The sequence below is a fragment of the Pelodiscus sinensis genome, chromosome 1 (assembly GCF_052426305.1).
Source record: "Pelodiscus sinensis isolate ZL-2025 chromosome 1, ASM5242630v1, whole genome shotgun sequence".
Lineage (NCBI taxonomy): Eukaryota > Metazoa > Chordata > Testudines > Trionychidae > Pelodiscus > Pelodiscus sinensis.
This window is the reverse complement of record NC_143052.1, coordinates 81,612,973-81,637,237: the sequence shown is the minus strand read 5'-3', so window position 1 is coordinate 81,637,237 and position 24,265 is coordinate 81,612,973. Positions and strand designations below refer to the sequence as shown.

Sequence of the window (24,265 nt, the reverse complement as noted above, 5' to 3'; positions counted from 1 at the left end):
AGGGGGGGGGGGGGGAATCTTGAGTCACTGAACACTTCAGAAATAGATTAAATATCAGTGAATGGGATTTACATGTGTGTTTAACTCCTTTTTTTAACTTAAGTGAAAAAATACATTCATCAGTTGCAGGGATAGCTGATTGTCGCTAGTCTCTGCAACAGTTCAGCATAGTCTCAACGGTACTTTTGTGGGCAACTATTTTGAGGTATCCACAGCATTTATAGTTGTGATTCCAGTAGGGTATGGTCCTAGAATCCAGTGTTTTAAAGAGGAAATGTATGCACAGCCCTAACTGGTGTAATGAGAACCCTTGTGTCTTGGTTCACTCCTCCTCTTGCTCTATGTCCTGAGTCCTAGGCAGACAAGGAGGGTGAGAGAAGAATTTGTATTGGCCCCACTTCTGCTGGGGGGGGAAGAGCCAGGCTGTGGCGCTTCTGGCCTGGCTCTCAACGCAAGTGGGTGGGTCCAAGAAAAGCCATTACCTCGCCCACCTTGTCTGTGGTATCCTGGGCCCACCAGCTGCAGCTAATTGTGGCGGAATGCCCCGCGGCGGAGAGCCAGGCACCTCCAGGGCCAGGGGGCCGCAGGCGGGGTGGGAGGGAAGGAAGGAGCCGGTCCCTCAGGCAGCGAGGGCCCAGCTGGGGAGCGGCGGTGCAGCCCCGCCGGGCCCCGCTCAGCGCAAGCAGGCGGCGCCGCTTCCCCCGGCTGCGGCCCGCAGAGGAGGCCGGAGCGCTCCCGGCCCAGCCTGCGGGACAGGCCGGCGCTCCCGAGCGGCAAGGCCCCGCCCCTAGGCCGGGCTCCCCGCCCGGCGGCTGCCGTCACTGGCGGAGGCTGCGCTGCCGTCCCGCCCCTCGGCCGCTGCGGCGGCGGCTCCTCCTCCTCCTCCCCGGCGGGCAGCCCCCGCTGTCACCGAGCGCGCGGGCCGGGTCCCCCCGCCCCCCTCCTCCCCGGCGCCGCGTCCGCGGGCCGGGCCGCCGGAGCCATGTTGAGGAGGATTTTGCAGCGGGTAAGAGGGTGACAGCGGCCGGCCCGGGCCGCCGCGTGGGGAGGCGGCGCCGCTTCCTGCTGGCCGCGGCGGGGCAGCGGGCAGGCGGCGCGTGTGGCAGCAGCATGGCACCCCAGGCCGGGCCGCCGGCGGGCCCCGCCCTGCCCCTTCCTGGGGGAGGCACCTTCCCTGCTACACAGCCCCCCTCGCCCCTCCTAGCTGTGGGGCAGCCAGCTGGCGGCAGGGCCGGGGGGGGGGGGGGGTGGAGGTTCCCGTCTCCCCAGAGGGATCGGTACCAGGCAGGATCCAGGCAGTGCCCCCGCCTCCGACACGCTCACACTTTTAGTCTGGTCTGGGCAGGGCCGCTTCGCGTGCCCCGCATTGTTTCTGCCCTACCTGGTGCAGGCCGAGGCCAGGGAATCCACTAGAGAGAGGGAGCTGAGAGATGCAGGCCCGGGTCCCAGCTCCTCTTCTCTTGACTTTAGCTGCAGTAGGTGGTGCCCCCCTGGTGCTGGAGGCCTGGTGTAGTGTCAGGAGAGGGTTAAAGGCAGAGCTCTCTGGCAGGGAGGTGTCTCCCTGGGATTGGAAGACATTACTCAGTCTCTAAGTCTTGTGTTATTAAACATACATTTCCTGCATCTCCCCCTGAAGCTCTTGGAGCATGCACTCACAGAAGATCAAAAACTGAAGTCTCCCATTCTGTAACTCAGACCCACAATAATACTAGGTAGGATATTTCCATACCACTTTCTTCTGGCCTTTGATATTTATACACTGTAAAGTCAAATGACATACAAATGCAAGCCAGGATGCCAAAATCTACCAACCATCCGTCTCCTTTATTACTTGTGTAACTTTAGCTAGGGTTTAAAAATCCACATGTGCTATTTGATTCTGAACCCTGCCTCTCCTGCTTTGCTCACCTGTCTTTAAAAAACAAACAACAACAACAACAGTAACAAAAACGTAGCTGTTTATCTTGCTACTACATTGTTGTGGTACCTGTTTTCCTAATCGGTTGTTTGTGGTTTACATAGATGTTGGCCATGCAATATTATTGTGCCTCAAAACATAACCTCTGAGGTCCCTTCCAGTCCTAGTATTCTATGATTCTATGATAGATGACAGTTGTCAAAACCAGCATTTGGTTTCTATTGGGATTGGATACTGGTTCAAAGTACAAAGGGAATGCCTTCATGGTTAGTGTTCAGTGGTGGGATGTACAGAATAGAGTTGAGTCACCCAGTGAGTTGAAAGGGTGAGCTCTAATTCCTGCATAGCTTTCTTGCAATGTCAGTGTCATGTAGAACTTAGTCACATATAAGTGGTGAAAATAGCTAACTTTGCTACTTGACACCAGCTTTAAATGTTGCCTGTTTTCACAAGCATATTTGTGAAAAGGTTTGAAGGCTTTTGAAGTTGTTCTAAAATACTCTTTGTAAGGAACATGTATTGCAATAATGAGGACAAATCCTTGTTATACATGAGAAGGAAGGATATCTGTGACCTGACTGGTGTACTTCTCAGCTTGGGGTGACTGACTTTCTTGTGCATCACTCTGTATTTCTGCCATAGTTTCTAATCAATCAAAATTTTTCCTTTTGCTGATTTTAAGTTACAGTTAACAAGGAATGGTTTCCTGCCTAAAATGTGATTTCCAAAGAATTAATACGGTAACAGTAAAAATCATGGAAACTTTACTTCTGGTACTGATCATTTTAGGTACTATTAACATTAGGTGTTTTTCATTTGCTCCTGAGAAAGGAGCTGCTGTTAATAAAAACTTAACACAGTTGCTGGAAATATGACCTAAAATAGAAATTTAATTTACATGCTCTATTATAGAATGTAGAGCCAATATAAATGTTTCTACATTTTTACAATTTCAGAAAAGATAGTTTGTTTTAAAACAAATAAGCATTTTCCTGTTCTTTTTGAAACTCAAACTAGAACTAACTGAGCAAAAATGAAACTCATTTCATTGACTTTTTTTATTGTTCAAGTTGAAGGAAATACAAAATATAAGCAAAAGGCATAGTGACTGTGAACTTTTAAAAATCTTTCATTTTCTTTATTTGCAATACTGATAAAGAAATGTATGCTTATAACATATGATTAAGTTCAGAGTGTCCCTTTAACAACAAATTATGTTGAATTTATACAAATAGTTGTATGTCGTTATGTTGGAAGCAGCTCCTGGTATATGATTAAGCTTCTACCAAATTCATGGTCATGAAAAATGCATCATAGACTGTGAAATCTGATCTTTCCTGTGAAATCTGGTGTCCAGCTGTGGATCCTACCCAGCACAGCACTCCAGCATTAATGCCAACAGGAGATGGGGAGAGACAACACTTCTTCTTTCCTTATAGGGGACATTCCTGAGATGGGTCAGATTCACTTCTGGGAAATTCCCATATCTGTGGGGTGCTACACAGTTTGAACTGTTCTTCCATTTTCCTATGGAGGGGCTGTGGCTTGAGCTGTCTCTCACACACATGTATGGAGAGGCTGCAGCTCCAGCTGTCAGCCCTCCATGCTGTTGGGAAAACTGGACATATGGTATCCTCCCATTTCTGTGCTGTTGCTAGCAGTGGTACTGGCTTTAGAGCTGGGTGGCTGTCCAGCTTTGAAGGCTGCATTCTTGCCAGCAGCAGGGCAGATGTAATGGTGGCAGTCCCATAATTGCAATAGTTTCATGATTCCCTTCCACCGTGACTCCTTTTTGTGTTGGGACCCCACTGTTAGAATAGGGTGAAGTTTCAGATGTAAACACCTGAAAATGTGAAATTGACTAATTTAAGTTCCCCCCCTTTTTTTCTCGGCCATGAAATTGACCAGAGTGGACTGTGAACTTGGTAGGACCCTATGTTGAATTGGCAAAATACGAGACACTTGTGATTAATTGTGATATTTTTCTTTCAAAAGTACACTTTCAGTGTTTTTTCATAATAGAAAATAAACAGAATACTCATAGCTCATTTTGGTTTTTGAAGTTGGCATAACCAATCGAGTGTGGGTCTTTTTTTCATTTCTCCCCTCTTTTGAACCAAAATGATGTGTTGAATATAAGGGCTTAGTCATCTTTTGTATTACATCTTGTGTCTTATCTGTTTTTTATATATCGTCTTTTAGGCTCCATTCCTGCAATCAGGTTTGGATGGATGGACCTTTGCTTTCATATGGAGCCCCATTGACTTCTTTGGGTCTCCGTGTAGAGGCAAGGATCTGCCTGCATGGATCTGATTGCAAGATGTGGGCTGAAGACACTGTCCTTTAGGGCAGGAACTGTTTCATTTTGCCTGTCTGTAAAGCAGCCGGCGCTCTTCAAAATAAGTAAAACATAATATTATACAGGCAGTCCCCGACTTACGCGGATCCGACTTATGTCGGATCCGCAGTTACGAACGGGGCTACCCCGGAGGACACGGACTGCGGGACCTCGCGGTCCTGCCGCCCGTGTACTCCGGGGCTGCAGACCAGGAAGACGCGGAGCAAAGCCGCGGGGGGGGGGCTCGGGCAGCAGCGGCTGAATCAGGACGCCTGGGGCAGAGCAGCTGGGGTGCTGCCGGGTTGGTCCAGTAGCACCCAGAGCGGCGCTGCGGGACCAACCGGCAGTGCCCCAGCTGCTCTGCCACAGGCATCTGGAGAAAAGCCTAGTCTGCTGGGGGGGGGGCGTACTAGCTGCACCCTCCCCCCCCCCCCCAGCAGACCAGGAAGACGCGGGCGGCGGACCGAGACGCACCGCGGTCCCGCCACCTGGGTCCTCTGCGGCTTTGCTCCCCGTCTCCCTGGCAGACCAGGGAGACGGGGAGCAAAGCCTCTGAGGACGCCAGCAGCGGGACAGCCGCGGGGCGTCTGGGCTGTCCCACTGCCAGCTTCCCCGAGGCTTTGCAAAGCTGCGGGGGGTTTGGGCAGCGAGGCAGCCCAGGCGGCTTTGCAAAGCCTCGGGGAAGCTGGCAGCGGGACAGCCCAGACACCCCACGGCTGTCCCGCTGCTGGCGTCCTCAGAGGCTTTTCTCCCCGTCTCCCTGGCAGACCAGGGAGACGGGGAGCAAAGCCGCGGAGGACCCAGGTGGCGGGACCGCGGTGCGTCTCGGTCCGCTGCCCGCGTCTTCCTGGTCTGCTGAGATGGGGTGGGGGGTGCAGCTAATACGCTCCCCCCCCCCAGCAGACTAGGCTTTTCTCCAGACGCCTTTGGCAGAGCAGCTGGGGCACTGCCGGTTGGTCCCGCAGCGCTGCTCTGGGCGCTACTGGAGCAACCCGGCAGCACCCCAGCTGCTCTGCCCCAGGCATCCCCAAGTCAGCTTCTGCTGAAACTGACCAGCGCTGACTACAGGAAGCCCCAGGCAGAGTTGCTCTGCCCCGGGCTTCCTGGAATCAGCTGCTGATCAGTTTCAGCAGCAGCTGACTTGGGGACACCTGGGGTTCTTAAGTTGATTCTGTATGTAAGTCAGAACTGGTGGTCAGTTTCAGCAGCGGCTGAATCTGGACACCAGTTCCGACTTACAGATTCAACTTAAGAGCAAACCTACAGTCCCTATTTTGTACGTAACCCGGGGACTGCCTGTATAGTATGTAGCATTTCTAGCACGTGAATTAATTTACGTACTGTAATAGGATTGTGTAATCAGCTTCCTTGTATAAAAAGCGATGTACCGAGGACATGTAATGATCTTCGGTAACGTTAATGTGAAATTACCTTTTCATAACTAGCAAATTGTCCTTTTCTCATTAAAATTCTGAAGGAAAAATGAGTTTGTGAATGAGTCTGGCCTATAGGCTTTTTTTTTTTTTTGTAAATAGAATACACAACTAGTAAAAGAAAGGGACAAAACTGATATACTAAAAGTTGCTCAGGAGCAGAGACTTAAACAAGTGCTGTCTTTTTTTTGTATATTGATTCTTGCATTTACTTGTTTGTTAGGGAATTCAGAATGATTGAACAGTAGTATCCTTATGCTGTATTTAAATCTCTGCTGAGCAAATGGTGTAGCTTCATGTCTACAATGTTATGTTTTCATTTATTTTTAAAGAGGTTGATATAAATCTAATTTGAAAAATGTTTAAAAGAACACTATTAATAAGTTGGAGTTAGAGTACAGCTGCACACAGGGGAAAGACTAAAAGTGACATGGTGGGGGTCCTTGTTTTATAGTGTCAGTGATTCCATGAGATGTGTTAGGTTTCCAAATTTAAAATAAACAAGTGTGTGTATGTGTGTGTGTATAAGTGACCTGGTTTTCAAACAGTAGTTCATCTGGTTTTTCAGCTACTATATTGACTTATAGTTAGTAGTAAACTTGTAGTTAAAATAAACAAATATAACTCCGGCACGTAGGAAGCAGATACATTGAATAAGAAGGTGCTAGTTTTACATAATCATTTTTTCAGTGTTACCTATACTTAAGTGCCTCAGAATTTTAATTTGTAAAAGTGTTTGCAATATTTTGATGTATGTTTTATTTTCAAAATGTATACAGGAGTGAATAAAAAGACAGACAAACAAGAAAACCATAAGGGCATCAGTCTTCTTCCACTCTCTTCCTGGGTTCAAAGAGAGGCAGCAAGTGGGAGGGGAGGAACAGGAGCTGGTGCTGGGGGGAGCAGGCAAAAAAGCAGGTTCTCCCCAGCATCGTCTCTGGGATGTCTCCTGTTCCCCCCTGCTGCCTCTATCAGAGGATGCTACGTCACTAGCTCCTGTTTGCGGTGGACAGGGCTGCCCACCACGAACAGAGGCTGCTGGACTCAGCATGAGCTGGGACCGAGCAGTGTTGGCTCGTGCTGATCGCTGCACCTCTGTATTTTAAATGTAGTAAGTACTAGGGATGTTAATATTAGATTAATCAACTAATCAAACAGTCGATGGAATTTCCATCGACTATTCGATAGTCCATAAGGGTGCTCCCGCTTTGAAATGAAGCAAGAACCTGCTGGGCTATTGTTAAATTTCGAAGGTGGAAGTGCCCTGCAGAGTTCTGCCTTGGAAATGTACAAGATTGAAACGTGGAGCAGGGGATCAGCAGGGGACTCTCTGAGTCCTTTGCTGACCCCAGGCTCCATGCTGTGCTTCCGCTTTGAAATGTACAAGAGCCCCAGTGGGGACTTTTGTACATTTCAGATGTGGAATGCTACCACTGCGCCCCTGCTCCCTCCCATGGAGCTGGAGCTGGCTTTTAAGCTGATTCCCCCTAGCACTCCTTTCTTTTCCCCGCCCCTTGCTTCCTCTTTCTGATAGAGGCAGCTAGGGGAGTGGGGGTGGGCGGAGAAGCAACTAGTCGACTAGTATGTTGCCCATCCAATAAGCTTTTGCTTATTGGATTGTTGAGTAGTTGATTAGTTGTTGACATCACTAGTAAGAGCCCAGCGGCTCTTATTACATTTAAAATTGAGAGCTGCAGCACCGGTGGCTCCTGGAGGTAGCACAGGCCAGGACTGCTTAGTCCCAGCTTGAGCCGGCTCGTGAACTATCCCCACTGTGCCTCTGCAGAGAAGTCCTATCGACTAATCATATAGTCGATAAAATTTTATCAGCTATACGATTAACTTGATAACTGCATTTTAACATCCTTGCCATGCGCATACCCCAGACTCCCCAGTCTCATAGCATGGGGAGGGCAGGCCCTGGGAGCAGCAACACTCCGTCCCTAGAAGGTCTACAGCAGGCGTTCTGGAGGTAGAGCGTGGGCAGGGCCAGGCAGGCCATTTGGCAAGGAAAAGCCTTCTAGTTTAGAATACCAACTGCCCATGATCAGATCCATACTCTTGGCATTAGTTCATCCTCTGCTCTAGAGGCATACGTTCCATAAGTATGGGTCTAAAAATGCCCATTTGTCTACTATCTTTTTTTCCCCCTCCTATGTAGGTGGGATAAAGAATGGTCTCTGTGTATCACTGCCAAAGTTAGCAAGTTAACTTATTTTTCTGTACTTCCATCTTTCTATTTGAAGGCTTTATGGCTGAAGTACAGGAAGTAGCATTTTTTTGAATTTTAGGTCTTGAAGGATAAAACCAAAGACCTGCTTTAACTGCAAGGGGTGTAGAAAAGGTACATCCCTTAGTGTAGATGTTCTCTTCATATCGGCAAGGTCTATTACCATTTGGGATAAATTGTGTACCGGAGACATTTGAACATATGGGAACCTAGTTGGCTCTGAGGTTTTGAGAATCAAAATTTCTCTGTAATTAGGGCCTCTAGGAAAGTCTCTCCATTATACTCAGTCGAGCAGCTCATTGAACATGCATATACTTTGTGGTTCCTCAGTGCCATTGGATACAAGAATGATGTCTGGGCATAACCTTTGTTCAACATGGCCACCGCTCATGTACTGTGTGGAAAAGTGCTTCTGTCTCAAATTCATAGCGTTTGAAAGTGAAGAAGTGTAGAGTAATAACAAGATGCTATATTCTCATACCATCCTCCTCCTGCTAAGTTAGATAAGTCTTTTGTCTGGGCATGTGCACATTAGAGATGAAATTTTACAATAGGAGTAGGTGGAACCGACAGCATTTTAGTCCTGTAAGCTCTTCAGGGTGGGAACCATGATTCCTTTATTGTATGTACAACACCTAGTACTCTGTGCATATTACAGGAAACAAATGCTTAATTATTAGAATGGAAGAGATTTCTTCTGTCTTCCCGGTAGAATCTATTGATTTTTTTTTCTCTCCCCTTTGGATAACATAAAGGTGCTTAGAGCAGTATGACAGTCCTTTTTCAAAGACCTGATTTCATTAGTTCAAAAACAGATAACACTAGGGTTGTAAAGTCCTGTTTAATTAGATAATCAGTTAAACAGATTGTTTAACTGATTAAAGGAGGAGCTGCTCCAGCCCAGATGGAGTAGTCCCCTGGCCTGCTGCTGGCTGGAGTAGTGTTCCCTGCCCCCCCACCGCAGGCAGGGGCTGCATCAGCTGGGCTGAAGCAGTTCCTGCCTGCAGGGTGCCTGGGCCTGCCAGGAACAGAAGCGTCTGGTCAGGATGCTAGAGCAGCCCCTGACTGCGGGGGAGCAGCCCCTTGCCTGTGGCAAATGGGGAGCTGCTCTAGCCCCCACTAATTAACCTTAACAAGTGAAGCCTACCTGTTAAGGGTGAGGCTTACTGGTTAAGTGGTTAAGCATTCACATCTCTAGATGAAACCTCGAGCACATTAATGGAGCCAAGGATTATTATCCACTACTTGGATCCTAGCCATTTAAAAATGCCCACATACCTACTTACTGCAAAGCCCCTTTCCTTTTCACATGTAGCATCAGATCCTGATCATTAGACCCTTCAGATCTTAATGGGTGTGAATCTGAAGATATGTCTACACAGCAGTGTTATTTTGTGATAACTGACATTATTCTGAAATAACACAGTCTGCGTCTACACTGCAAGCAGTTATTTCAAAGTAATGTCAAGCTGGAGGACTTCTTACTCCGAATCCTTTAGCCCTCATTTTATGAGGAGTAAGGGAAGTTGGAGGAAGAGTGCTCTTTCTCGGACTTCCTGCTGTGTAGACAGCGCCAAAAGCTGAAATAAGCTATTTCGACTTCAGCTACGCAATTGATGTAGCTCAAATTGCGGAGATTATTTCTGCTTTAGCCCTGCTGTGTAGATGTGCCCTTAGAGAGCTCAATAGTCTAAAGCAGGGCTACTCAACTTTGGAAGCCCCATGGGCCACAATCATACTCTCAGCACACGCAGAGATCCGCAACTTAAGTGTGGTTGCATATACATGCAAACATATATGCAAATAGCTTCTTTCACACTGTTGAGCATGAATACAAAGTTTAAGGCAAGACTACATAACACGCAGGCCCCATTTAAGTCAGTTCTGCTGATTTTAACAAAATGCAATATTTCCCCGATTTCCACCCTTATGATGGCACTTTTAATGAGCAATGACAGTCCAGGAATTTAACTACTAAAAGGTATATCAACAGAAGACCATTATATTGACGCGCTGTTGTGGAGCGTGTTCCCAGTGGAGACCATGTTCAAAGGATCCCATCTGCAGGCTGCGTGTTGAGCCCCGTGTAAACCCAAACTCAAACTGCACTGCGGGCCGTGAACAAATGTGCCATGGGCTGCATGTGGCCCGTGGGCTATGTGTTGAGTAGCTCTGGTCTAAGGAATGCTAATATTAGTTTTGCTCAACACACCCATCATGATGTTGGCCTGATTTTCCTCTTGTTTATGCAAGGGTAACACCAGTGATTTCAGCAGAGCTACTTCTTGTTTATACCAGTGTAAATAAAGTGTCAGACTCCTGGTGAACATCTGGGTCCAGGTAGCAATTTTGGTGGTCAAATATAGTGAATATTTTTTATTGGTTCCTCTCATCTATGCTGTTGAGGATTCTGTTTTTTTTCTCTTTTACAATTTGAAGAGCTATTAGCATGGATCATTGGGTTCTTGGTTATAGAAAACGAGAAGATTTACCTGGTGTTGTTTGGGTCTTTAATACGGATGTGACAGGTTAACTGGGAAGCCTCATCCTTGATGGGTGAGGCTTACCAGTTATGGTTAACTGGTGGGGGCTGAAGCAGCTCCCTACCTGCCAGGGTTAGGAGGCTGCTCTTGCTCTGCAGGGCCTGCTGTGGGTGTGGTGCACTCCAGCCTGGCCGAAGCAGTCCCTGTTCACTGCAAGAGGCCAACTCCAGCCCAGCCAGCTGGAGCGGCCCCCAACTGCCCACCCCCCTTTAATCACAGTTAACTGGTTAATTAAATAAATGGGTTTTTAGATCCATAGTCCTTAAATCAATTAGTTTTTGTTGTTTTAGAAATAAAATGAAAATGTACATTCTTCATTTAAATCATTACTCTGGGGTGGGGCTGGGGATGAGAGGTTCAGTATGTAGGTTTGCCTAGGGCAGGGGTGTCCAAACTTTTTTCAAAGAGGGCCAGATGTGAAGAAGTGAATATGCGTGAGGGCTGTCCCTGCACTCTCAGCCCCAAGGCGGAGGGCCCGCAGGGTCGGAGGCAGGCGGAGAGTGCAGGGCACGCCGGCCTCACGGCGGCCCGGGGGCAGGGCGAACCCGCAGCTGAGCGGGAGAGCAGGGCTGCGGACGTGCCCTACAGGGCAGGCTCTAGGACCGCGGAGGCCATGGGCGGCGGCGGCGAGCTGGACGCGCCAGTTCAAAAGAGCGCCGGGGAGCCAGGAGAGGGGGAGGAAGCGGGGGCCGTATTAAATCGGAACACGGGCCGCAATTGGCCCGTGGGCCGGACTTTGGACATGCCTGGCCTAGGGAGAGAGAACTACTCCAGCCCTCTTTAACTGTAGCAGTTTGGGGTCAGGTGAGAAGTGCATATCCATTACAGCTGCAGCTCCAGCAGACACAGCTGAGAGAGGGTTGCATGTCCCCTGGCTGGGGCAGACCCATACTTGTCTGTCCCTGTTCTCTCCAGCCAGAGTGAGGAATGCAGCAAACTGTGCACTTTCCCTTCACTCCCTGATGAACAGGAACAGCCAGCAAAATCCCGTAGTAATTGTGTGTGGGTATGTGGGTTACACAGGCAGCCAGGCTCCTACTACATTTAAACTACAGAGCTGCCATGGGAATAGGTTCGGAACCTGGTATGAGCTGGGACTGATTCAGTCTTGGCTCACGCCGGGTCCTGTGCTGCACTTCTGCCTTTTAAATGCAGTCAGAGCGGGATGGCTCTTACTGCATTTAAAAAGCAGAACCACTGCGCCTCTGCTTCCCCTGTATCCACCCACACCCCTGCACTGCAGAGACAGTGCTGGGGGGAACCGGTGTTTAAGCCGGCTTCCCCCAGCACCAGCTTCTGCTCCCCCCCTTCATGTCTCTGATAAAGAGGCAACGGGGGAGAGGGGGGAAATGTGAATAGTAGACTCAACTACCTGAGAAGCCTAGGCTTCTCGGGTAGTCAACTATTAGACTACTCTTTTACATCCCTAGTGTGTCCAACACTGATTTCAAGAAATGTTCGAATAAAACAGACATTTGGTATAGTAACAGAATTCCTTCTCAAGATTGCTTTGGAGTTGGACACTCGAGATTCATCGTTCACCATATTGAGAAGGCTAACATACATGAGATACCTAAGGTTCAAGTTAGGCAACAATAATTTCCTGTACAAGTTGTCCCTCTTTGGATACATTGCAGCTCCCTGTTCCTTCATTAATTATTTGTTAATGGTGTTTATTCACCTCTGTCATCTAGAACTTCAGGTTGTGGTAATAAGTTCTAATACTTAACAATTGGTGTATTAGATCTTATCACCAGAACATGAGATTTGGGCGTGGTTCAGAAATCCCTGTGAGAACGTTTTTCTGGTACACTGGAGTCAGTACTTGTATGCCTTTACTGCCTGTTCACTCTACTGTGCCATCACTGATTCTAGGAGACCAGATCTGGGCAAGTTTGTTCTCAGATCTTTTTGCTCTGGGGAGAGAATTGCTAAGGCTTGCAAATAGTCTCTCAACCTGGCAGCAAGAATCTCTGGACCATAGCTGAGGAAAAGTTATATTTAGAGGAAATCTAGTAAAATTTATTAGCAAGTTTCCAGATGTTCGTATAGTAGACGTGCTTTAAACAGAATAATTTTGTGGTAGTTTGACCTGACGGCTGACTATTGACTGACTGTAGAAAGATGTAACTCATAGGGTGTGCCTGTAAGTTAGAAGCTATTTGTCATGAAGAAAGGGAAGGGATAATTACTGTCTTAAATATATGCAAATGTTCTTAATTACATATTATATCATTTAACTTGTGCTAATATCTAATATTCCTATGCACAGGTTGTTCTTCAGAAGCATCATGAGACTTTCCTATTCTCTTTGCTGCTGGATATTTCAGACCTTTCTAGAAAATAGTGATGTCAGCAGTTTAATCCTCCTTAAATATTTTACCCATTAGTTTCATAATGTTTAAAAAAAATGAAAACCAATCCTAATATATTCTTATTACCTTGCTCTCCACTTTGGATCCCTCCATGTGCCTCCACAAGAATATGCAACATTGTTCATAAGTTGTTGGTGCTACTGTGTTATAAACATAATTGTATTATTAACTTCATATAGCTTCCTGAGTGCAGCTTATCTGCCTTATGAAACTTTTGTCACTGCCTTCGAGACCTTGGATGATACTTTTGCCCCTCCCTACTTATCTGACCTCATTTTTTATGTTGCTCCCTCCCCCCTTCATTTCGTCAATGTTATCAGCCTTGATACATTGCTTTCCTATAACACAGTCTGTACTTTTTCCATCCTGCTCTCTACCCATAGAATGCCCTTTCTCTGTTTATATATTGATCTCATTTTTAAATCCCATCCTAAGACCTGCTTCTGTTGTGAAGTCTAAAGGAAATGAACTGTTTGGTAATAAAGCAATAGATGATAGCTGATACAATGCCAAAAAATAAAAAAATCATGAGAATTACTAATGAGTGCCAGGCATCACCTTGACATTTGTGTCATGCATTTATACAGGCAGTCCCCGACTTACGCGGATCCGACTTATGTTACGTGTCCTCCGGGCCACCCGTGTCCTCCGGGGCGAGAAAAGCTTCTCCCGGTCTCCCTGGTCTGCTGAGGGGGTCCAGCAAAGCCGCTGGACCCCCCCCCAACAAACCAGGGACACCCGAGCAAAGCCGCCGCCTGGTCTGCAGGGAGATGGGGAGCAAAGCCTTGGAGCACACCCGCAGCGGGACAGCCCGGGCGCGCTTGAGCTGTCCCCCTGCGGGCGTGCTCCGCGGCTTTGCTCTCCGTCTCCCTGGTCTGACCAGCAGACCAGGGAGATGGGGAGCAAAGCCTCGGAGCACGCCAGCAGTGGGACAGCCGCGGCGCGCCCGAGCTGTCCCGCTGCGGGCGTGCTCTGCGGCTTTGCTCCGCGTCTCCCAAGTCAGCAGACCAGGGAGACGGAGCAAAGCCGTGGAGGACTTGGGTGTCCCGCCACCCCCGTCTCCCTGGTCTGCTGGGGGGGGGGTGCAGCTAGTGCCCCCCCCCCAGCAGACCAGGCTTTTCTTGCCTACCCCTGGGGTAGAGCAGCTGGGGGCTGCTGGGTTGGTCCCGCAGTGCCGCTCCGGACCAACCCGGCATCACCCCAGCTGCTCTGCCCCAGGCGTCCTGATTCAGCCGCTGCTGGTCAGTTTCAGCAACGGCTGAATCAGGACGCCTGGGGCAGAGCAGCTGGGGTGCTGCTGGGTTGCTCCAGTAGCGCCAAGGAGCCGCGCTACTGGAGCAACCCAGCAGCACCCCAGTTGCTCTGCCCCAGGTGTCCCCAAGTCAGCCGCTGCTGAAACTGACTAGCAGCTGACTTCAGGAAGCCTGAGGCAGAGTTGCTCTGCCCCAGGCTTCCTGGAATCAGCTGCTGATCAGTTTCAGCAGCAGCTGACTTGGGGACGCCTGGGTTTCTTAAGTTGAATCTGTATGTAAGTCAGAACTGGCATCCAGATTCAGCCGCGGTTGAAACTGATCAGTTTCAGCAGCGGCTGACGCCAGTTCCGACTTACATACAGATTCAACTTAAGAACAAACCTACAGTCCCTATCTTGTACGTAACCCGGGGACTGCCTGTATATCTTATTCCTTTCTTCCACCTTTAATCTATTTTTGACCCTTTAGAATGGATTATAAACTTTTAGAAGTAGGGTCTATGTCATCATCTTTGGTGATCAGAAATCTTTTAAGTACATTATGGATTCTGCTTCACTCTAAGTAATTTAAAGCTAAAATAAGACTACGTTCTCTAATGTAGATTTTTCTCGTCTTTCATGTTTCCAGTAAATAGACTAAATAACAAAGAGGACACAAAATGGATAAACGTGTGCCAGTGGCTATTTTAGCAACAACTAAACGGGGGAGGATGCAACAAGAAGAGGCTTTTGCTTCTGCTTTCTCCAGTCATGGTCATCCCTGCTCACCTGTTAGGTGTAGTGCATTTAGCTAATCTCGACCTCCAACAACCATTCACCTGATTCTGTTGGCTCTTCACATATTTCTTTTAGGCATACTGTTTGTTTGCAGCAGTACAGTAATTAGATGACAGATTTAAAATTATATTTAATTACTTATACAAATCTATATTCCTGGTTGGAAAAAAGAAATGGAATATTATGTATAACCACAAATAGAATAGATACTTCAATTTCTAACTAAGGGTACGTCTAGACTACATGCCTCTGTCGCCAGAGGCATGTAGATTAGGCTACCAGACATAGTAAAATGAAGCGGCGATTTAAATAATCGCCGCTTCATTTAAATTTACATGGCTGCTGTGCTGAGATGACAAACAGCTGATCAGCTGTTTGTCAGCTCAGTGCGATAGTCTGGACGCGCGGGTGTCGACATCAAAGGCATTTGTCGACCACCCAGGTAAGCCTCCTGGGATGAGGTATACCTGGGTGGTCGACAAATACCTTTGATGTCGCCACCCACGTGTCCAGACTATCGCGCTGAGCCGACAAACAGCTAATCAGCTGTTTGTCGGCTCAGCGTGGCAGCCATGTAAATTTAAATGAAGCGGCGATTATTTAAATCGCCGCTTCATTTTACTATGTCTGGTAACCTAATCTACATGCCTCTGGCGACAGAGGCATGTAGTCTAGACGTACCCTAAGGGAGAAAATTACTTTAGAGACACCTTTATAAAGGACTATTTATTGATCTGTTGGAAATTTAAGGTTTTGCATTTTTTCCCCAAGATAAATAGTATTAGGATTTTTGTGTTTCTGAAGTCTGCAAATAACTCATTCGCCTAGCGTACTCTCTTTATTTTAGAATTTTGTTTGCATAATTGTGAATCCCTTATATAAGATCAAAAATATTCCAGATTGGATGTTGTAATTTGTAGACATATTTCATTTGGATTCTAAATAGGGATGTTAAAGTGCATGTAATTAAGTAACCATATAACAAATGAAAAATATCAGTGGTTACACACGGGACAGCAGGCGGCTCCCCAGGTGCCAGAGTATGTTGGGTGTTGGCTTTTACGCTGGCTCCCTGTGTGTACCGGCTCTTGCCTGCCACCCCGTGCTGCTGTCTCTGTCTCAGGCAGCTCCCTGGGAGCCTGCATGGAACTGTGAATGTTAACCGATGAGCCTAGGCTCATTGTTTAGCAATTTACACGGTTACACTTTCACATCCTTGGTTCTAACTTCCTGATTGGTATGCTTAAAGTAAACTGACATCGCTCTAGAGTGGGAGTGGTTGATGGTCAGCTGTTCAGAGACCAAGAAAGTAAGACTTTACTACCACAGTCAACAGATCTTTGTTTTTCCAGAACAACCTGGACCACATAAGATTTAAGAGGGAGAAAAATTTTAAGCTATGGAGGCCTTTTTTTGATTTGCTGTTTCAATAGCTTTCATTTCTAAAGTGTACTGTATTGAGGATGCTAATTTTCTTTTATGATTTTGATGAAGCAGTGAAACTTTTGAAGTAGTTCAGAGAAGGAAAAATTAATATCTTGCTGAAAAATAAGTTGAATTTGAGCATTAGTAACCCAAATCTGTTCCACCAGGCTTTGAATAAAGTAGCATATACTTTATTTATGGATTGAAACTCTAAAGTAGCATATAATGGAATCATAGGAAAAAATATATCTAAATTTTATAGGATTTCCTGTTGATTAAGTCAGTCTAATTTAATTGGAAGTTTGATATATAAAGCAGTTTTAACTTTACTTCTAATCCTCTATATTGAAATTTAAAGTAACATTTTTATTTAATAAGAACAAAAATGAATGGAGATGTCTATCTTCTAAAACTGGAAGGGACCTTGAAAGGTCATTGAGTCCAGTCCCCTGCTTTCACAGCAGGACCAAGTACCATCCCTGACAGATTTTGCCCCAGATTCCTAAGTGACCTCCTCAAGTATTGAGCTCACAACGCTGGGTTTAGCAGCCCAATACTCAAACCACTGAGCTATCCCTCCCCCCTTACATATGAAAGGGCTTACTTTTGTCAGCTTTTCTACTGAATAATCTGAGAAATATAAAAACACTTATTTTAATTATCAAAACTCTACAGTCTAAAGAGTAGTATATTAGTACAGTATTTATTTAATATTTTGTTTAAGGAGCTCAATTTTTATTCAATAGAAAAATCCAAGAAATTAACATTTCATAGAATCATAGAACACTAGAACTGGAAGGGACCTTGAGTCCAGTCCCCTGCCCTCATACCAGGACCCAGTACAGTAAAACTCCGATAATCCGGCATCCAATTGTATGGCACTTCCGATAGTCCGGCATCAAACTGGCAAGAGCCTAGTGAGTGACCTTCGGCAAAAAATGAGTCACAAGGCAGCAGCGGCAGCAGCTGAACCGAGCAAAAACGGTAAAAAAGGGTTAAAAAACTAAAACATTACAGTATACTTGTAGCCAGACAGTCCGCCCCCCCCCCCCCCCGTCACATTATTTCTTGCTTGCCCTCTGAGATGCCTGTATACAGGGCAGAGAAGGAGCAATAAAAATCAGCATAGCCTTGAAAGCTTCGATGTGAGACCAGGATATGCAGGCTCCTCTGACCCTGAGAAAACTGAAAACATAGATATGAGAGAGAATGATTAAGGCAATAAGCTGACCTCAAGGCCGCGAGAACTGTCTGGCTGGCACCTATGTTGATATGATCACACACAGTCGTCCCTGGGAGAGGAATCTCCCACTGAGAAAAGAATCCCCAGTACTTCCAAATTTAGGGTGTGTCTAGACTACTGAGTTTTGTCGACAAAAGTGGACTTTTGTCGACAAAACTATACCAGCGTCTACACTACCGCTGAGTTCTGTCGACATAACGTCGACAGAACTCAGCAGTTTTGTCGACGCTGGTGTACCTCATTTTACGAGGCATAACACCTTCTGTCGACAGAAGGTGTTATTGCTTGTAGGGTTGCGTCTAGACTACAGGGTTCTGTCGACAAAGCAGCTTGCTTTGTCGACAGAACTCAATGTGTCTGGACGCTCTTTGTCGACAGACGTTTTGTCGACAGATACTGTCGACAAAACTTCTGTCGACAAAACCCGGTAGTCTAGACGTACCCTTAGTTATCTACCTTACACGTGTAAATTAAGTTTACAACTCCCTTGTAAGAGCTGATGTCACAAAAGACAGACCAGCACCATTTGGCATCACAGATAAGAAAGAGGAATACGTGACCCCATGGGTATAAAGATGGGTCCATCAGCACACTCACTCTGAGTGTCAATCTGCCATCTATCTGCTGGTCGGGTTAGGTGTTTGACCTCCCGAGGTTCCATGGGGACGCCCACCTTGTATTCGTCTTTCCGAGGAATTGAGGAACCGATCCTAGCCTGACACGCTGGGACCGAGCGACGCAGAAGGGTAAAAATTGTACCCATATGTGTCCTTTTGTTTTAGTGCATGCATAGAATAGAGCTCTTTAAAGATTAAGCTGTCACTTGGTACCATTACTTTCTATCTTCCTTTTTCCTATGTAACCATAAGATCTGTATTTGCTAGCAGTTAAGAAATAGAGCAATAGCCATTGTAACCATATGATTTATAAGCTTCCTTAATAAACCTGTAACTGTTTAAGCTTTAACCTGACTCCTTCAGTTGCTGTAACAGAACCAAGCACAATTTAAAAGAACGTCAGCCAGTCACAAGGGACAGGTATAGGAAGAGCTTGGGCGTTTGGATCGTGTCACTCCCAGGTGACAGATCCGTTGGGGCATCTCTCAGTCTTCCCTAGACTGCCCGCTGCGAAGGGATCCTGTATCCTAGCAGCTGAAATCTGAGATGTAATAAGCTCTTCCTATAAACTCTGGGGCGTCTGTCAGCCTGTTGGCTGCCCCCCGCGACGGGACCCCGGTCCTAGCGGTAAAGTCACAGACGTTAAGCTTTTGCCCTCCAGCCTCCTAGGCTGCCCGCTGCGACGGGACCTTGCGTCTCAGCAGTTGAAGACTTGTGTGTAACACACACGCAAACACTGCCCTGACCGTCGGCTGACAATACTATACAGTATGTACAATAAAAAGGGTTAAAAACACTTTATATACAGTATATACTGTATACAGTGTGTGTGTGTGTGTGTATATGTGTGTGTATGTATGTATGTATGTATATATATATATATATATATATATATATATATATATATTAAAAAAAAAAACCAGTTTATAGGACCTCCTGATAGTCTGGCACATCTGATAATCTGCCACTTCCTAGGTCCCAAAGGTTCTGGATTATCGGAAATCTACTGTACTATCTAGACCATCTCTGATAGAAGCCTATCTAAGCTGCTCTTAAATATCTCCAGAGATGAAGATTCCACAACCTCCCTAGGCAAGTTATTCCAGTGTTTAACCACCCTGACAGTTAGGAAGTTTTCCCTAATGTCCAATCTAAACCTCCCTTGCTGCAGTTTAAGCCCATTGCTTCTTGTCCTATCCTTAGAGGCTAAGGAGAACAATTTTTCTCCCTCCTCCTTGTGACACCGTTTTAGATACCTGAAAACTACTATCATGTCCCCCCTCAGTGTCTCCTTTCCAAACTAAACAAGCCCAATTTAGTCTTTCAGTCTTCCCTTATAGCTCATGTTTTGTTGCTTTTCTCTGGACCTTCTCCAATTTCTCTACATCTTTGTTGAAATGTGGTACCCAGAACTGGACACAATACTCCAACTGAGGCCTAATCAGCGCAGAGTAGAGCGGAAGAATGACTTCTTGTGTCTTGCTCACAACACATCTGTTAATGCATCCCAGAATCATGTTTGCTTTTTTTGCAACAGCATCACACTGCTGACTCATATTCAGCTTGTGGTCCACTATAACCCTGAGATCCCTTTCTGCCGTACTCCTTCCTAGACAGTCACTTCCCATTCTGTATGTGTGAGACTGCTTGTTCCTTCCTAAGTGGAGTACTTTGCATTTGTCCTTATTAAACTTCATCCTTTTTACCTCGGACCATTTCTCCAGTTTGTCCAGATCATTTTGAATTATGACCCTATCCTCAAAAGCAGTTGCAACCCCTCCCAGCTTGGTATCATCTGCAAACTTAATAAGCATACTTTCTATGTCAATATCTAAATCGTTGATGAAGATATTGAACAGAACTGGTCCCAAAACAGACCCCTGTGGAACCCCACTTGTTATACCTTTCCAGCAGGATTGTGAACCATTAATAACTACTCTCTGAGGGTATGTCTACACTACCGCGTTAATTCGAACTAACTTAGTTCGAATTAGTTAATTCGAACTAAGCTAATTCGAACTAACGGATCCAGACTAAAAAACTAGTTCGAATTAGTGTTTTGCTAATTCGAACTAGCATGTCCACATTAAGTGGACCCTGAACCAGGGTTAAGGATGGCCGGAAGCAGTGCCGGCAGGGCATCAGATGAGGACTTAGAGCGTGGAGCTGCTGCCTCAGGCTAGCCGATGGCTGTGCTTAAAGGGACCCGACCCCCACCCCAGACAGACAGTTCTCAGGGGTGCCCCGCTTGCAAAGAAGTCCTGGCTTGGAGTGCCCTGAGTGCCCACACTGGGCACATCACAGCACTCGGCCATCAGACTGGCTGCACTTGCCTCAGGCTGCCATCTGGGAAGAGGGAGCAATTGGGGGGCTGCAGGAGAGCTTCCACCCCCAGAAGCCCGCAGAGCCAGCCCAGTCCTCCCCATCGGGGGCTCGTACCCCATTCCTGCCTCACCTCCTTCCACTTACCCTTCCCTAGCCCCCCTTCCTGATGTACAAAATAAAGAAAACGTGTGGTCAAAAATAGAATCTCTCTTTATTGAACAAAACTCAGGGAGACTGGGAAAAGGAGGTGGGAGAGGGGAAGAGAGAGGGTGGGAGAGGGGAGGGCAACTACAATGATCAGAGGTTTGGAACAGGTCCCATATGAAGAGAGGCTAAAGAGACTGGGACTTTTCAGTTTAGAAAAGAGGAGACTGAGGGGGGATAGGATAGAGGTCTATAAAAGCATGAGTGGGGTGGAGAGGGTGCATCAAGAAAAGTTCTTCATTAGTTCCCATAATAGAAGGACTAGAGGACACCAAAAGAAAGGAATGGGTAGCGGGCTTCAAACTAGTAACAGAAAGTTGTTCTTCACAAAGCAAAGAGTCAACCTGTGGAACTCCTTGCTGCAGGAGGCTGTGAAGGCTAGAACTAGAACAGAGTTTAAAGAGAAGTGAGATAAAGGTTGGGTCCATGGAGTGGTATTAGCCAGGGGGTAGGAGTGGTGTCCCTGCCCAAAGTTTGTGGAAGGCTGGAGAGGGATGGCACGAGACAAATGGCTTGGTCACTGTCTTCGGTCCATCCCCTCCAGGGTCCCTAGGGTTGGCCGCTGTTAGCAGACAGGCTACTGGGCTAGATGGACATTTGGTCTGACCCAGTATGGCCATTGTAAGCTCAGGGCTCAGGGTTGGGGGTCTCAGTGGACCCCCTTGATTTTCATGCACACCTGCTCCTGGGTGGCCAGGCTGGCAGCTCTCCTGCCCTAGATGGCCACTTTCCTGTGCCTAGTGCGAAGGTCGTGGACAAGGTCCACGATGTCCGCACTAGACCAGGCGGGTGCCCGCCTCTTGCGGTCCCGGGCAAGCTCCCGGGAGCCACCAGCCTGGTCCTGGGAAGAGGGGGAGGGCTCGAGCCGTGCCAGGTGCAGGGTCTGCTGGCTGGGTGCTGGCAGGCTTGCACCTGGCATGGGCATCGTAGCCAGCCCGTGCCCCTTTAAGGAGTCCGGGGCCGGGAGGGAGGCATACGAGTTTCCCTGGTGTTGGCCAGAGTGGCCACCAGGGAAAGCTGGGGAGGGCTAGCCTCCCACCGGTTCGAATTAAGGGGCTACACACCCCTTAATTCGAACTAGTAAGTTCGAACTAGGCTTAGTCCTCGTACAATGAGGTTTACCTAGTTCGAACTAAGCGCTCTGCTAGTTCGAATTAAGTTCGTACTAGCGGAGCGCTAGTGTAGCGCCTATCAAAGTTAATTCGAACTAACGTCTGTTAGTTCGAATTAATTGTGTAGTGTAGACATACCCTGAGAACGGTTATCCAGCCAGTTTTGCACCCATCTTATAGTAGCCCCATCTAAGTTGTTTTTGTCTAGTTTACTGATAAGAATATCACGCGAGACATTATCAAATCAAAAGACAAAGTTAACAGTGTTTAGTTGTAATTTAAATAATTAATGCCCTTTGGCTTAATTCTGTATGTATGACATTCTTATATATTGTTGCATACTTTTCTTTCTAATAAATACCCCTTACTCAAGTGATGGTGGGAGGGCTTGGCAGTAAGTTTGGGCTGTATATTACTGCATTGACAATTTATGCAGTGTGCTTGTCAGTTTGTTCAATTGATGTAAAATCTTAAAATTATAAAGAAATTTATAAGAGAGATTCTTTTTTGGAGCACAGGCTTAAAATGTGGTTTAATAAACTTTATATTTCTTCTGTTTCAGACTCCAGGCAGAGTTGGGTCTCAGAGCTCAGATTCAGATTCCTCTGCAGCCCCAGGAAATGCAGTAGATGTGAACAACGAAAGCACTTCAGAGGTATGGTAGGATAATATATGGGACTGGGTTCCTTCATTTGGAACCTGATTCACCTCTCTTTGAAATAGTTGGGACGTTAATTAGTCAAAATCTGTTTAAATGGACAAAAAGATGCAAATATATTGTACCAGGAAATGAACAAATATTTCATATCAATAGCATACATGCATTAGTGAATTGAACCTGTCAGGTTTGCTAGCTTAAAATGAGCAGACATATTCTCAATAGGCTTCATATGAATAGTTAGCATAGTAAAATGTCAGTTCATATGCAGTTAAGAATGAGAAATATATAAAATATGTTGTTAATATGAAATAATTTCTTCACAGAACTTTGGGACATGAATTTGGGTGATGTATCAGTGATTCTGTATTTGACATCACAAAGACCCTGCACATTGGTGTAATATGCTTCAGATCAATCAAGAATTGTTAATGAATTGTGTGGTATCTGCATTTTTATGCAGTCAAGCTGCTCTGAGGACTGATGAAGAGCTCGGGCATAGTCCTCATGCCTCACTGGCTTTTTCAAGCTACTCTTTCCTTAAGAAATGCCTAACTAAGTTCACTAATGCAGTGATTCGTGGATTGCTCCTATAACATAATATCCGTATGTTTGAAATTCCCTGTGGGTATGTAGTTATATAGTAGTTTAGTTATAACTACCTGCTGTACTTACAGTGCTTGTGCATGTTCACACTACCCTGTTTGTGTCAGTGGAGTGCATCCATGGTTTGAGCTGTAGCATCGAGAGAGAGAGAGCAGTGCACTGTGGGTCTCTATCCCATTGTGTAACTCACCACCTTTTGCTGCTAGGATTTGTGGGACTAGGGAGTGGATTGTAGTGCATCATGGATGCGGGCTTACCATTCCATGATGTATTTTTTCTGTCCCATCATTCCATGGGCTTCGAACTACGTTTTGCACTGTTTTTTCAACAGCCCGTATAAACTGTGCACGTCCTAGCTCTGCACGAAAGAATGGATCTTGCACTGCTCGGCACTTTTTTAGGAAGTGTTATAAACAGAACATGGCTGATCATGCAGTCGTTCATGAGCTGCGAAACCTGAACAGGAATCCGTGATGTCTGTCTTGCTGAGTGCCTATGGAAATAAACAATTCCAGATTACTTTTGTCATTTGTGAAGCAGCTGAACAAGTTGGACCATTGCTTATTGGGCTTCTGAAACAAGCACTAAGTGGTCGGATCACATTGTTATGCAGATGTGGGATGACGGGCAGTGGCTACAGAACTTTTAGATGTGAAAAGCCACCTTCCTGGAAGTGTGTACAAAGCTCAGCCTTTCCATGTGGTGCAAGAGCATCAAAATAAGACCTGCCCTCTCTGTGGAGAAACATGTGGCAATTGCTGTGTGAAAATTGGCAACTCCAGACTGCTGTCAGTCAGTAACAAATCAGTTTGGAGTTGGAAGTCAGCCATGGTGTTGCGTTGCAGTCAAGTGTGCAGGACCATTAGTTGCATCTTGCTAAGATAGACTGTGTCTCTGGGAAATGTGCAAGAAATAGTGGATGACTTTGTGGCAAGGGGATTCCCTAACTGCAGCGGGGCAATGGATGGCACACATGTCCCAGTTTTGGCCCCTGATCATCTTGCAAAGGAATACATCAATAGAAAGTGCTACTTTTCTGTGATATTGTTGGTGCTTGTGGATCACCAGGTCATTGCACTGATACCAGTGCTGGGTGATTAGGGACTGTGCATGAGGCATGCATCTTCAGACCTGTATAGAAAGCTGCAAAGATGGTCTTTCCAGACTGGAAAATTCCACTGGGGGATGTTGAAATGTCCGCAGTCATCC

At 46.4% G+C, this 24,265-nt stretch overlaps 1 protein-coding gene across 3 annotated transcripts in view; it reads left to right on the top strand.

Annotated features, from left to right (window-relative positions):
* Window positions 1–586: 586 nt before the first annotated feature.
* Window positions 587–24,265, top strand: part of EEA1 (early endosome antigen 1) — a 121,082-nt gene continuing 97,403 nt past the window's right edge. Inside the window, exons 1-2 of one of the 3 annotated variants that reach the window (XR_016350202.1) lie at window positions 587–1,006; window positions 22,355–22,447. Coding sequence is in view for 2 of the 3 variants with exons in the window: in XM_075933133.2 (XP_075789248.2) it covers window positions 983–1,006; window positions 22,355–22,447 (117 nt within the window). In the remaining variant the exon portion in view is untranslated. The remainder of the gene's footprint in view (window positions 1,007–22,354; window positions 22,448–24,265) is intronic. The other 2 variants (XM_075933133.2, XM_075933141.2) reach the window with 2 other exon arrangements.